The sequence below is a fragment of the Sturnus vulgaris genome, chromosome 2 (genome assembly GCF_052056855.1).
Source record: "Sturnus vulgaris isolate bStuVul1 chromosome 2, bStuVul1.hap1, whole genome shotgun sequence".
Classification (NCBI taxonomy): Eukaryota; Metazoa; Chordata; class Aves; order Passeriformes; family Sturnidae; genus Sturnus; species Sturnus vulgaris.
The window spans coordinates 79,900,281-79,915,344 of NC_142244.1; the positions used below are offsets into that span (position 1 = coordinate 79,900,281).

A 15,064-nucleotide genomic window follows, 5' to 3' on the forward strand; every position below is an offset into this window, starting at 1 on the left:
CTCCAGCTTGAAATTCATGTAATGGGGAAGAGAATTGCAGCTTCATGAACTGGTTCCCCTCAAGCTTTTGTGGGACTTTTTTTTTCTTACACTGAGGGAGAACAGAGCAGTGTGTCCATCCCATAACTCTTCAGCAGCATGACTGTGCCTGGTTCACAGCTGGGGAGAGAAGGGATGGACAGCATTATTAAACTCTTCTTCAATCTAAGGTACTTTAGTGACTGGTGAAGTGCATATGGAAACTCCTGCTGCTTCATCTGGTGCTATCTCTCCCCCATGGCATTTTGTACTATGCATCTTCTCTGACCAAAACGTTTAGATACACGTTAGAGCTATGCAACCACTGTGAAAATGGAAAATTAAGCTAGACTGTGTGGCCACACAGCTGCAGTGGCAGCTCTGTCAGAGACTTTCTTATTAAAGAGCCTTCATACGTGATATGCTCAGTACTGCCAAGAAGAAAGGGGAAACAACTTGGGTTTCATAGGACAGACTGGAGTTTAGAAAACACTGGTCTGACATTAAAGTTGAGTAACTGGGATATGGATGTCACAAGCCTCCCCTGACTGCAGAGCAGGCTGTGGAGTAGGAGTAAGAGAGAATAAGCCCTGCAACATTCCAGGTATTGAGAAAGGTGCTTTTCTGCCTCTTAAGATGTTTTTAATTTCTAGTAATAATAATAACAACCTTGAGAATAATAAAGCTCTTAAGAGTTGACTTGATGAGATCTTAAGTGGTACATGAAGTTTTCCAGCAGAATTTTAGTCACTTTTTATAATGGTTGATGTTTTCTCTCAGTTTCTGTAATTGAGTCATTTTCACTTCTTGGTATTCCACACATTGCTATGGGCATCTTAACACTGCTGTACTCTTCCTCTCTGTTAAAAAACAGTGTGTATGAATGGGAACTGTTCATTTTGAAGCAGATGCAGAACACTAAATGGCCTGAGTTTGTTATTCTGCAGTTTCAGGAGAAAAGGAATGGAGGAGGAGTATCTTCAGCATACACTGTCATTTGTCTCCCTCACAAAGAGGGGAGCTCCTCCTCTGTATTAGGTTAGTTACTAACTGGGGACTTGACTACATTGCCTATGTAGTCAACAAAGAGGCAGCAGGCAGTTCAGGTCACCTATGATGTGAATTGACCTCTGGGAGAGACTTCATCATATGGGAAGTACTGATTTTAACTGTTTTTCCTTTGATGTGAGCCATGTTTAAAGCAGTGTCCCTCAGCCCAGCACCCCATAGGCACTGCCCTCAGCCCCTGGGGGTTCACAGCTGTATGTGACAGGAGCCAAGAGTAACACAGGTAAATGAGTGGGATGGATCACATCTGGTGGCCGAGGGCAGAGCCCAGCCTGTCCTTCTGTGGCAGGGCGACCACAGCCTGCCAGCACTCTGTGCCTTCCTACCACCAGCAACTGATGTGTATTTTGAAAAAGGTATAGCTATTAAGTATTTGATTCTAGCTGCTGGCTTCTTTTTGTGTAGCACATGGAATAGTGTGTTGGTGGGGAGCGATTTGAGACACGTGTAAAGCTAGGAAGATAACCCATACTTCTATGTCCTGTGGCCATGTAAAATGCCATTGTCATTTCATAGATTCCCCCTCCCCCCCAAGTTAGATTTCAATTAAGTTTTGCTTCTTTTGTCACCTTCCCTAGTGCAGCACTTTTCTCTGGTGTCAGGAGAGTAGACTGGCTCAGTGAAACTAAGAACCACTCCAGGTATTTTGGCATTGATGGGCCAATTTGACATGCCATGGTAAAATGCATTCTCATTATTTGCCACTGTCATCAACCAGTGTTGGTTTCTCTTCTTAGAAAATAATAAAATGCTTAGAAAATAATAGGAGCACATGCATAATAATTCCTACCCGCTCCTCCAAGGATGTAATTTTAGTATATACTTTAATAATCCTGAGATAAACATTCTTTTTTATTTTCTCTTGGTTTGTATGTATACAGCTGACGCCATTAAATTTGAAGGATGGCCCAATTCTGAATCTAAATAAAATTCACTTGAAGTATGAGCAAAGACAATTCCATGTTACTAGCTGCAAACCATTTAGGCCTCCAGTGTGCTGTCTGGTAAATGACATGCTAATAATTGCCTATCAATCCATGAATCGTTTAGGGTGAATTGTAGGGTATTTCAGTACCCTGTAAATAGGACCAGTCTTCTCCCTTCTGCTTCTGTTTATATTCTGCAGTATGTAGTTGATGAGTAGAGCCTGTATGAATATACTCTTCTGTGGCAAGAGATCAGATGAAACACTTTGTTAATTCAGGTTATTTATTCCTCACCTCTGTGAAAAAGAGAAAGTTGCTTTGCAGCACTGCCGTGACCCATCAGCATGACACGTGCCCTGAGTGATTGGTGATGGGGGAGGGAAGAACCTCCATTTTCATTTCTTCATGGCTTACTGACTTTTTTCACACCAAAACGAACTTGTTTCCCACATTTCCCAGAGCAACAACCATTGTGTTGAAATCTATGGTTGTGTTGGTTGTAATTAGACCCCAGAATGTACTAATGTAAGAACATTTTGAGGCCATTTTGTAATACAGCCATTTTCTTATAACTAGTTTCAATTTTCACTTGTTCAGTGTATTGGCAGGTGGGGTCTGCATGAGCTCTTACTTGGAGGTGATGGTGGTGGTTGGGTTTGGTCACAGCTCATGCCCACATTGATACCAAAAGTGAGGATGCAGCATTTCAGCTTGCTGCAAAATAACTTTGAGAATGTCAGTGATGCATTGACATGCAAAGTCTTTTATCAGTTGGGTGTGTAAGCAGTGCTGTGAGCCACCAGGCACATTTTTTGTGATACTTCCCATAACACTTTTCCCAGGTTAATGTCTTCCAACTGTAAGATAGGGTGTCTTTCTAATTTGTTGTCCTTTTGGTAATTTGTAGTTTGAAATAATTGAGTTGTACTGATAAAAGTTACAGTACATCAGAACTTAGATCTAGGATTATAGGTAGGTAGGTAGATATGTCAATATATCTATATCTATCTATCACAGATAGGTGCTATTTAACTTCTAGACTACAATGCTGTGAACTTCTCACAGAGGTGCAAATCATTTATTCGCTGTCGTATGACAGGCATAGTGCCAGAATTTCTTTGTTTCCACGTTTGAGGTGATATCACTTTTCTTATGTCTTTTGTAATGTAGTTAAGTACTTTTAACCTTACAACCTTGCTATTAATCTGTTTCACTATTTCTCAATGATGAATTCCATTTCTTTGGAAAATACTGTGTACAGTTGTGTGCTAGTGTCAATAAAATTGACATTTGTGTAACAAGCTGTGGCATTTTCTCAAATTTCACTGAACATTGATTTAGTGTGAAACTGTTGGTAAATCCTTTCTTGCTAGCTGTAATAATACAGACCTTTATTCCAGACAAATACTGCTTTGACTTTGATTTATAATAGGCTACATAACTGTCATGATTACGTAAACTGATAACTGTGCTGTTTTTCCTTCTCTTTTCAAAGGAATGATTTATAAACGTGAACTGGTTTGGAACTGGAAAACATTCATGTTCTAGCAATAAATCTTGAGTTCTTCCAGAAAATAAATAGGTTTTACTACTGGCCTAATTATATTTATTTTATATTCTATTTACTGGAGTATCTCAGCTGTGTTTTTTAGCAACAGGAACATTTACCTATCATAATTTAGGGAGGACATAATCACATGATAGTAAATTGTATTTGACCCTAATTATATACAGCAATGTATGTTTTACATTTAATCTTAGACTGCCTGTTAGCTATGGTAGTCAAGAGCTTGTCACATTTTTTGTTGGATTTTAATGTATGGTGCCAAAATGGCACAGACTGTAAATGTTCTTCCACATGACAGATTCTTCTTCTAAAACAGGTTAGATTTTCAGATGTATGGAGGAGGGGATAACCGGGAGAAAACCGGGCATTTTTGGCAAACTTTCTTTCTGTGCAGTCATTAATCTGGCTGCCTCCCAGAAGACAAAATGCTAATTTCAGTAATTTAATCTAGTGTATATGAATCCACGGAAGTGTAATTAATTGTCTAATTCTTTAATATTTTTAATACAAAATGAAATGGGACTTTTTATCTGTGAAAATCTGAAATTGTCATGCTTTGTGCATTAAAAGTATTGCTTTTCTTATGTAAATGTAATGCTAGCATTTCCATCCCAAACAATCAGAGGAGCATGGAAAGACTTACAAGGTATAATATACATACTCGTGTTGTGTGTAGAAACTGGGGAACTAGTAGTTTTCTCCCTTCACATTAGATCTGACTGATCTTAGCAGCAACACTTCTGTAGAAAGTCATCCTTTTTCTCTAGACTTCAACTAGATAAATTTGTACTAACTTGTGTCCTGTAGTTCCCTGTGAAGTACTGATATGAGTGTTTGAAGTTCTACTTTGCTGGAAAGAATGGCACTCCTGGAACTATTCCTGTACTGTTGTATTTATTCTCTTCTATAGAGTGGATTACAATGATGAAATTATTTATATTAAGTTGATGTTTAGAATCATAGAATGGCCTGGGTTGGAAGGAACCTTAAAGACCACCTAGCTCCAACCCCCCTGCCATGGGCAGGAACAACTTTCACTAGACCAGGTTTTCCAGAGCTCCATCCAGCCTGGCCTTGAGCACTGCCAGGGATGGGACAGCCACAGCTTCCCTGAGCAAGCTGTTCTAGTGCCTTACCTCTCTCATGGTAAAGAGCTGCAGCTCAGTCATCTGTGCTTTGATCCCTTCCCTACAGAGATAGTCATTTCAGCCAGTTTTATCAGCTAAAAGACACTTAACCAGTCCCATGGTGAAAGCAAATGGATGCAGTTCATCTGCCTTCAAGGCCATTTGGGCTAGTTTGAGGACCCTGGTGACTGTGTCTTGTAGCATAACTTCACATGCTGCAATTTAAAATTGTAAATCCTTGTGGTATTTTCTTGAAAAAGCTTGTCCTAATTGATTTCTCTTTTATCATTTTTCTTAGCAGGTTCTCTGACTGGCAGCCCTCACCTTTCAGAGCTTTCCATCAATTCCCAAGGAGGACCCTCAGTGGCAAATATGACTTTATCTCCAAACTTGAGCCCTGATGCCAAGCAGTCATCTCCCTTGGTCAGCCCTTTGCTGAATGACCCGTCATGCGTCAGGGCTGATGATGAGGAAGAGGTCAAAAAAAAGGTAAGGCAAATGAAGTTGGCCTTGTCTCTCCTCTCTGATGTATTGTGATAAATCTGGGTCGTTCCTCTTGGTTGCAGCCTCAGGAGCTTGTTTGGATGGGGTCTTCTATAACTCTAACTTACTTTTAAGGAGTGGAGTTCTGTTGTAACAAAACAGTCAGCTTCATTGTCTTACTGGAGAGGAAATTTCCAGGTGGCAGAAAGAAAAGGAACAGTGTTGAGCCTGTTGTGGGAGTATCCAACGCAAGCTCTCCAGTCTGTCTCTGCTGGGAGCACCACTGGGAGCATCTGGCTGTGGGAGTAGAAAATGCTCTCTTGGAGCCACAGCCTGCAGCATTCAGCTGGGAGTGTTTGGCTCAGGGCCATCATCGCAGCAAAAGCAAAAGGGAGTATCACATCCAAAACTGCTTTCTGAAGATAAAGTGTTTGTCTGAGCCAGGGTGTTCTGGGTGCCTGCTGGCTCATCCTTCCTCTGCTGCTGGGTGAGATGGGCTTCCTTTTGTCCTTCTGTGGCCATTTTTATCTCCTCAGCTTGGAGCATCTCTGGAGGGAGAAATAAACTGATGGCTTTGCTGGAAAGTGGGAGTTTGTGTAAGGAAGATCTCTTTTCCCAATGTGCATAGATAGCAAGATGTGTGAAAGAAATTTGAGAAGAAGAAAATCTGAGAATCAGTTAATGAAGTCAGGACTCTTTGTGCCAGCCCAAGGTAGAGCAGCCAGTGACTGTGCACACCAGCTGGTGATGGTTCCTATGGGGGTGCATTCTGACTGGGAAATGCCCACACAGACTCCCTTTGCAGGGCATTCACAGTGTTTCCACTGCATCATTTGTCTTCAGGGAGGAAACAAAGAAAAAATATCTCTGGATGATTTTTTCTTAACTTTTGCTTTCTGAGCAACACAGAGGAAGATCAGCTGGTTTCCTTTGGCTCTTCAGAATTAAGAAATTTTAAATCTGTAGCCTAATCTAAAATCCTTCCCCTCTCCCACTGTTAGGTTGTCCAGCCAAAAAAATCTTACAGGTTTGAATTTTTTTTGGAAGCATTTTTCCTGTGGATTACCATCTTGATGATGCAACTTAAAATAATCAGACACAAATTTTCTGTCATTTTTGTAAAATTTGACACTTGATTCAAATGGTCATTTAGCCTACAAAGAATTTCTTCACGAACTTCACAATATCTCCTGCTCCAGAAATAAACTGAAAGGAACATCAGCGCCCCAAAGCAGTAGAAATCATCTTGGCTGAAAAAGAAGTCTTTCAAAAACCCATAGAAAGTTCATGTTCTCTTGTGTTTGCAAGGAAGGGTTGTTTTTAGGGCTTCAGGGCTTAGGAACATTCAAGCATGAGTCACAGCATAACCACAAGCAAGGGTCACTGATTTGTAACTCTCTTTGTGATTTATTATCTACGATTTCTTTCTCCATAAAAGCAGGGGAAAACCTAATGTGCTTGCAATTTGCAGAGGTTCCCAACTGAGAAAGCTTACTTCATTGCTAAGGAAGTGGCGACTACGGAGAGAACGTACCTGAAGGACCTGGAAGTCATCACATCGGTATGTTTGCCTGAGCCTCGCTCACAGAACACCTGGAGCTCCAAGTCACTGGTGGTATTTCATCTGCTCCATTTCACATCCTAGCTGCTCCGTGCTGCCTTTGTGTTCTGTACTGCAGATATTCTTTGCTGTGTGCAGGAATTCTCCTCCAGGGAGGAAATAACACAAGGATCAGAGAGTAGAGGTTTGCTCTGTGGTTAGGTACATGCACTGAGGAACTGTAGCAGGTTGAGGAACTTGGGACACACTTCAGTTATACTTTCTTGCTCTCATGCTTTGTGGTTATAATTACTAAAAATGCCTGTGGGTTTTCAATGACTTCTCTTAAAACTGAAGTAGCTCCTTAGGGGAACATAAAAATGTTTTCTACTGTATTAAACGCTCTCCATTTAACATGAAATATTGTGGAGTACCTAGTTGAATGATTCTGATTTTTCGGAAAGTGAACTGTGTGTTAAATGAGTCATTCATCTGTAGCATCTGATCAGAATGTGATTGTTAAAATCACCAAGGCAAACAGCTGCCATCTTTGCACACACAGCAACAGTTTTGTTTCACTTCCAAGAACCATGTGTGCAGGATCTGGTCTGAAATAATAATTTTTCTGTGAAATGACACTGAATCCAAACATCTTCATGGCATTTTGTCCAGTTCCAGACCTCTTAGCTCTTAAATCACCCAGGAGATGCATTGCCCATTCCTGTTTTGGGTGTTGTGGTAAGGAGGGCATGCTTCAGGGGACAGTGTTGGGAGCAGTTGGGAACCAGGAACACACTTTCTCCTCAGCTTCTTCTCAGAGTGTGTTCCAGGATCCCACGTGACAAATGCAGCTGATCAGACCCCAGATTATTCAGAGCCAATATAGCATGGTTTTTACAGCAGCAGGGTAGCTGTGGCCCCACTGCTACTTGCCCTTGCTTTCTGGGAGCCAGCCTGCTGAGAGAAGATTCTGTGCAGGTTCTGTGGGACAGTTCTGCAGTCATTGCTGCAGTGTCAACAGCAGATACACTGTTTTCATCTAATATTTTACCCAGTGGCTGCAGAAACAAAAAGATTTAGCTCTTCAGAGCTAAAGCTCATTTCCCACTCCATCCTTCATTCTTGTGGTAGGCAAATTTGAATTTGCTGGATCACCAAGAGGGATGGGCCTCAGTTGTATCAGCATACAGTTGTATCAGCTGTGCTCCACAAATGACTGGCCCAGGAGGCCACTGAAAGTGAACAAGTAGCCAACATAGTTGGAAAAGAAACAACTGCTGTGCATGAATTTTGAGACTTGGTAGATGAGCTTCAACTTCACTCGGCTTGGTGCTGAGATAAAACAGGGGAGAGGGAAGCTTGGGAGGGATCTCTTTGTATTGCAGGTCTGGCTCAGCTCCAGCTGATGCAGTGTCAAGCAAGACTGCTCTAACAGTCTTCTATGGTTCCAACAGCCTTCTAGGCACTGCTGGAAATCAACCACAGATAGCTGGAACCCCTTAGGGCAGTAAAGAGTGAGCAGTTTTACCATGTTGGAGATAATAGGCATTACTACCTTGGCAAGCTGCCTAGTCCTATGGTTTTATGTCACCCATAGTCTGTTAGGGTAAAGAAAAGACAACATGGAGCAAGACTGAGCCTGTTTCAGCCTTTACAGTGCCTGGCACTGCTGCTGCTGTTCTGTGATAGCAGTTTTCCACTTGTTCACTTTGCACAGTGATGTCCTCTGTGTGCACACAGCAACATGGGCGTGGATGCTTACTGAACCAACTCCTGCCAAAGGCATTTCAAGTGGAATTCAGCAAAAAGAAAATGCATAGCTTATTTTTTTTGCATTTACTGAGTTGTTTACAATTGTTGTAATGCTCTTTCTCTTGCACTTCCAGAATTTGCAAATTCAGTTTGTGTTGACTAACCAATTCGCGTTTGAAAGGAATTTTCAAGATTTGATCAGTGATGGCAAAGAGGAAAGGAGTTCCTTTTTCAACTGTGCAGGGTCTGATCTCAGATAAGAGGACCAATTCAGCATGCAGGAGTGTCAGGGATAGTCTGGGTTGTATTCCTAATGCCAGCTAAATAAGATCCATGCTGTTAGGAGTATTTGAGTTAGGTACATAAAGACAGAAGATGATCATACCTTCTGCATTTTACCTACTGATAATTTTGCTTCTTTTTTCCTTTGTAGTGGTTTCAAAGTGCAGTGAGTAAAGAGGATTGCATGCCTGAAACACTGAAAAATCTAATTTTCTCCAACTTCGAACCTTTGCACAAATTTCACACTGGTTTTCTCAAGGAAATTGAGCAGAGACTTGCTCTGTGGTAAGACTGTTGATTGTTATTTATATGTATTATCTCACTCAGTTTAGCATTTTTGCCTTCCCTTTTTGCTAACTCCTTGTGATCTACTGTATTGCTTAATTTATGAAAGTCACAGATGTTGGTTATTAATAGGCAGAGTTTATTGACTCGTGCTTTGTTCATGTTTACTTGACAGACTCTGTTGTTCAGATATCTCAGTTACAGACATATGCAAATGAGATCATGATTCTGGATGAAGCTTTCTCTTGCCAAATGTCAGTGTTTCTACATGGCAGCTCTTTTGAAGAACATGCTGCAAGCAAGGCTTATCAGTAATAAAGAGGGAGAGGCGAAGGACCAGGTTCTGTTTCTGTCAAAATAGGTACAGGCTGTGAGGATTTCACAGACCAACTTCTCATTCTGCAGCATCACAGCTGTGACACTCACAGGGTCTACAGTGCACTCTACAAATTGACAGTGTTGGAAGAGAACACTGGGCTTGAAAATTATCTATTCTTAATATAATAGTGACAGTAAAACATAGCATTTTTACAAAATAGCAATGAAGTGAATAATTCTTTTCTTGCAAGGGTCTTAATTTATTTGACCACTGAAATCTTAGCAGAGGCAGCAGCATAAGCAGAAGCCTTCTCCTTGCTCTGATTAGACCTGCCTGGACTAAATTGTCTTGCTCTATGTAGGTATTTTTTGTAAATTATCTTTGGTTCTGGGAGCTGAGCTTTTCCTTCTCAGTTAGAAAAGTGACAATGAAAATCACGTGAAAACAGAGCAGGCAGACTTAATGAGTGTTAATCAGTTTAATTAAGATGGGTGCCTCTTTAACTAATGAATCAAAACAAAAGCAAAACAGTTTCAGAGTGTGTGAGTCAACTCTTGTGATGTATTGAGATCACTGAACGAGGGCACAGCACTTTGCAGATTACTGCTGTCCAAACCCACCCTGCACAGTTGCAAAATTAGCAGGTGTTTTCTGGGAAGAGGGGAATGTGGTACTGCCTCTTAGAACTGATATCCTCACCCAAGACTTTAGTTGACTCCTAATTTAATTTATATATATTTTTATATATATGTAGTTTGTATATGTATTTATATATAACTAACGTAGTTAATCCTAAGACATGTTCTGCACAGCCACCCTGCCTGTATCACTCTTTTTTTCATTGGGCTGCTACTGGTGTTAATTGCATTGCACTAAGCAGCATTTATTACAGGTACTCCAGGGAGGCTCTTTCAGATGCTATAAAATATTGATTGTTTCTTCAACCTTGGTGTAAGATTAACAGTAGTTGGAGTTAATCCCCAACTAGTTAGGGTTAATGTGTATAGTGAGAAAAGGGAAATTTATGCAGTTAGTAAAGACCAAATTCTGCTCTCTATCAGACCAGTCTAATCTTGCAGGGTGCTGACTCCTGAGCACATGCTGAAATAGAGGTACCCCCTATATCCTGCTGGTGGCATTAGAGGTGGAGGCAAACCTCCTGTTCAGCTGTGATGTTTTTCAAAAATTGGATGATGCTGCACTACCAGCCTGCTGTGGAAAGGTGATTTTGTAGTAAGCAAAGGGAAGGACCAATTATGTTAAAATAAAGAAAAAGTATTTAGGCTTCTAACTTTTCACGGTTTTACTTTGTTTATCCTTTTCAGTTAGTTTATTTTAGAGCTGAGTAAACCGTCTGTTTTTCAGCTTCTCCATAAAGTTTCACAGGGTGGTAAACTTCAGTTTAAAGCTTCTAATATCATATTTTAACTGTACTTACACTGTGATTTAAAGTGCTGATCTGCTACAAATTATTTTGCAATCCAAATTTGTTCAAAAATATTCTGCTCAGGTAACTTTGTCCCAGCTGGGCACCTCCTTCTGACTTTGCCAGCTCAGCTATTGCATGTCCTTCCACAGTTAGTGTAAAGCCACTGGGATTTCTCTGTCAGCTGCTCTGAATCACTTGACAGAAAAACAGTCACGTTCCTGCATTGTTTGCAACCAACAGCCTGGATGCACCTAATGTAATACCCCTGGTGTAGACAGTGATTGTTGTTAAAGTTCTGGAAGATTTGAATATGTGCCTTGGGAAGGGAGGCAGATTTGCTGACAAGTATTTCTTTGGAGGTGTTGATGTTTCTATATAATGCCACAGACGCTGAGATAAGCCTCAAGCAATAAACTCTATCCTATAGAGATTAGTGTTTAATTAAACAGTGAGTGACAAAATTAAACAGCCTCTTAGCATCTGCAAGAAGCTGGTGACAATGTGATAGGGAATTCCTTCCAGCAGCATGGCCAAGGTCACTTAGCTCAATATCCACACTGCCAGAATAGTACCTCTCTCCTTGGCCCCAGGTGTTTTTAAGGCAGGGGGTTCTGGCTGTGTTCCCCAGCTCAGGGCAGGTCACTCCCGGCTGCCCAGCAAATCCTGGGCCTGGCTGAGCTGGTGGCACAGCTGCAGGAAGGTGTGGGCAGGATTCAAGCCATTTAAATCTGATTCTTCCTTGTCAGGTCCTAAATTTCCTGGCAGGTGGATGGGAGGAGGAAGGTGGGACACTTGTCTTGAGACATGAATTTGCTCTGCATTTATCAGAAGGTCCTACAAAAAAAGGTCCTTTGAGTGAAAGGGTTGTGAACTTCATCAAGCTGTTGGAAGCCCCTAGCTGCCCACATGTGCTGTGGGAGCTTGTGAGAGAGAGAGCCTCCTGCAAGCAGTCATCTGTGTTCCCCTAGTGAGTAGGATGCTGGGTTTTACCAACTTAAAGTGCAATTCAGCCTGCTCACTCGACACAGGCATAAGTGCAGCCCTCTAAGGTTTGTTTCAAACCTTCACGCTGTGTGTTGGAAGATCTAGCAGGAGATCATTCCCTGCTCTCTTAGGCCTTGGATTATATTGAAGCTGATGCTGATGCAAAAGAGCTGTGAGGAGAGCAAGGCTCAGGGGAATTGCACATAACAATTGTTGGATGTCTCCATGCTTTTAATTTGTTGAAGCTCAATAGGCTTTTAGTATTTGGCTGGAGGAAGCTCAGGTGCACATTATTAAAAGCATTTCTGGTTTGCTTGAAGGCTTCTGAAGTGTTTGAATCTGCAGCCAGGGGCAGGCTGTTTGCTACAGAACATCTTAAGGGCCAGGAGCCTTTTGACCTGGTTATAGATTCTGGCAGGTCTGATCTGTTTCTTTACACAGTTCACCCATTTTTCTCTTCAGTGCTGCAATTCCTAAGAGCAGCACATCTCAGTGTCCAGTGCCTAGTGATAAAAGTTTTTAATACAACATAGATTGATACTGACACCAGTAGCCGTCTGCAGAATATAGGAAGTCAGTGCATTTTGCTCAACCAGAGTTTCTGGCCATGAAACCGAGAAAATTCCTGGTGGTTTTATTGCACAGCATCCTAAGATGAGTGATACCATGCACTGGGGCATGTTTCCAGCCCTGCCTGTGCTGTTGCAGGGCCAGCAAAGCAGCCCTTGAATCTCCTCAGTTGCCCCAGCTGTGCTGAGCTCTGGAGACTGGCTGTGCTCCTGGGAGCAAGTGAAATCCCTCACTAGAGTCCGTGTGGTTTGAGGAGGGGAAGGATGACCTTTGGTGGATGTTGGAACCCTAAAGCCTGGGAGTTTTAAACTTTCTGTGCTTTCTGGCACTGACCCTCAAAAGGACACTGCTGTTGACTGAGGCCTTGGAGAAGGTTTCCAAATTTGAGTGATAGAGTTAAAATCACTAGTGTGTAGTTTGAATAGAAATGTGTAATATCACATGGTGAAGGGTTTTAGAATATAGTAATAGGTATGGGACTAGATAGATGTTCTTGGGCGTTGTCTCTTTCTTCCTTCTTGTTCCTTCTTCATGATTTCAAATAGTTTTTGGTTGGATAAAAAATACTGCAGTGCAGGTCACAAGTGTTTAGTTATTGGGTAAAAAATATAAATAATATCGATATTAGCTTTTAATTGGATAGTTAGCCTTTAAAAGATCTTGTAACTAGCTAGATCTATCTCCATTTTCGCTCGCTTTTGTCTTGTTATCTAGAAGTGTTGCAAAACTCTCTGTACTATAAATAAGGTTTCATAAACAGCCAAGTCCAAACAAGAAATCTGTCTCTCAAGCATTCAATCCTAACTCTGAGTAAAGGCAAAAGAAAAAAGCTCACCACTTTCAGGTGGATGCAGGCAGGCATGGTGCTTTGCCCTCTCACACAGGAAGGGAAGAGGAGAAGAGCAGGAAGCAGCCTCAGGTGGGAGAGGGAGCAGTACACATCAGGCTGTTGTGTGAGCAAGTGCCAGAAGAGCTGCATCCAGCACTTGGGCATCCAGATGCTGTTCCTGGCTGCCAGGACTCCTCAGCAAGGCTCTGGGTTCAAGGCCAGGAGTTTCCAAGCCTTTTTGCTGGGAGAAAATATGGGAGGCATATGTCAGTGACTTTAAGCTGGCTCCTGTTTCCCAAGACCAGTGAGATTTTATGGCAAGGAGGAAGAGGTGTGGGCAGTGCAGGCAGAGTGTGACATCGTTCATCAGCTTCTGAGAAGTCTATTAAGTTCTCCTTCTTTTACTTAAGCTGTTTAATAAGCTATTCATTTGGGCCACAAGCACCATTTTCCATCCAAAAAATTGAGCTAATCTTTACTCACCCTGTTAAATATATTCCAAGTTTCCACACTGATTTCTTTAAATTATGACAGAGGCAAATAGAGAACTGTAAGTATTCCCCTTTTCTGACCACTGACCAGCATAGAAAGCAATGCTGGGGCAAGCCAGGATAGCTGTTTCTGCCCAAGGAAGCCCTGATCAGGTAGTACAAATCTGTGTTTTGGGCCTTATCCATGTGCTAGGAAAGAAAAGTGTTATGTACTTCCCAGAAGTGCAGGCAGACTCATCTTCTCCCAGGGAAGCTGCTAGTTTGACTCTCAGATCTTTCTAAGGAAAGCTGCTGCTCAGTGTTACCAGATGGGAATGTGTGGCTGGTAATTTGCAAAAAAAAGGACTTTTAATCTTAGCATATGAAAGGAGAAGGCACCGTCAGGATTTGTGGAAGCAAAATTGAAAACCTCTAATAAAAAAGCACTCAGGGAGGTGTAGGAAGATGAGCCAAATGTTGATTTATTAACCATTTTTTGTTTGAGAAGAAATACTTGTGCTCAGGAAGAGCAGCCTGATGATAGACAGTTGATATAAACAAGGCAGCAGTCCTTATCTGCCTTCTCAGAAGCAGAGGGCTGGCTGTTCAGCTGGTTCTGCATCTCTGGTGAGGAGGCACAAGGAGGGCACTTTCAAAAGTGTCTTTGTCCTGTGTACAGAAATGAGGTGTGTGTTGCAGTACAAACCTCTGAGTTATGCTCTGTGGATTCCTGAGACCAAGACATTGAGAGGGGCTTGGTGCCAGCACACTGGGCTGGTTTTGAGAGTTTAGTTTTCATTGCTGAAGTCACTTTTGGGTACCTCTGGGGATTGGAGCTGTGCTACGCCCAAATTAACTGGAAATCGTGGGAGAGAAACAGCACATGCAGGATCTGTTAGTCAGAGTTGGAGCCATGTTGTGTCCATCTCTGTGGCTCTCCCAGCAGGATATGCCAGGAGCAGCTCTGAGGCTGTTCCACAGCAAGGTATGCAATGCAGCGTGTTTTCATGCAGTGGTGTTACTTGCTCAGATCTCTTGCCATTTAAAAGCATTACTGATGCATGTTTGCTGTAGGTTGGGTTTCTCCCACGACAGGGGTAGCCATCCCAAAGTCTTTAAATGTATGCACACGCTTCAAAGGCTTGGAATGACCCTGGGAAGCTCTGATGGCTTCAGCAGTGCATTTCTTAGGCTCTGAGCACTGTGTCATGCAGCACTCACTGCTGAAAAAACAGGCAGGGCAGTAAGAAGGGCTGTGTAACAGCAGGGTGTGAGCAAGGGAGGGAGTGTTTGCTTTTATTGACTCTTCTTTTCCAATTACAAAACATTCCTCTTGTTAAAAAGGCAGTTTTAGGGGGAATGTTTAAGGTATTTTTTAATATTAGAACTTTAATTAACAGTCATAAAAATTAACA

At 41.9% G+C, this 15,064-nt stretch overlaps 1 protein-coding gene across 4 annotated transcripts in view; it reads left to right on the forward strand.

The window, feature by feature from the left end:
* FARP1 (FERM, ARH/RhoGEF and pleckstrin domain protein 1) overlaps positions 1 to 15,064 on the forward strand; it is a 200,400-nt gene that overhangs the window by 163,648 nt on the left and 21,688 nt on the right. For 3 of the 4 annotated variants that reach the window (XM_014873374.2, XM_014873376.2, XM_088159837.1), the window contains exons 14-16: positions 5,005 to 5,195; positions 6,661 to 6,750; positions 8,915 to 9,048. In XM_014873374.2, coding sequence (XP_014728860.2) covers positions 5,005 to 5,195; positions 6,661 to 6,750; positions 8,915 to 9,048 — 415 coding nt within the window. The remainder of the gene's footprint in view (positions 1 to 5,004; positions 5,196 to 6,660; positions 6,751 to 8,914; positions 9,049 to 15,064) is intronic. The other variant, XM_014873375.2, reaches the window with a different exon arrangement.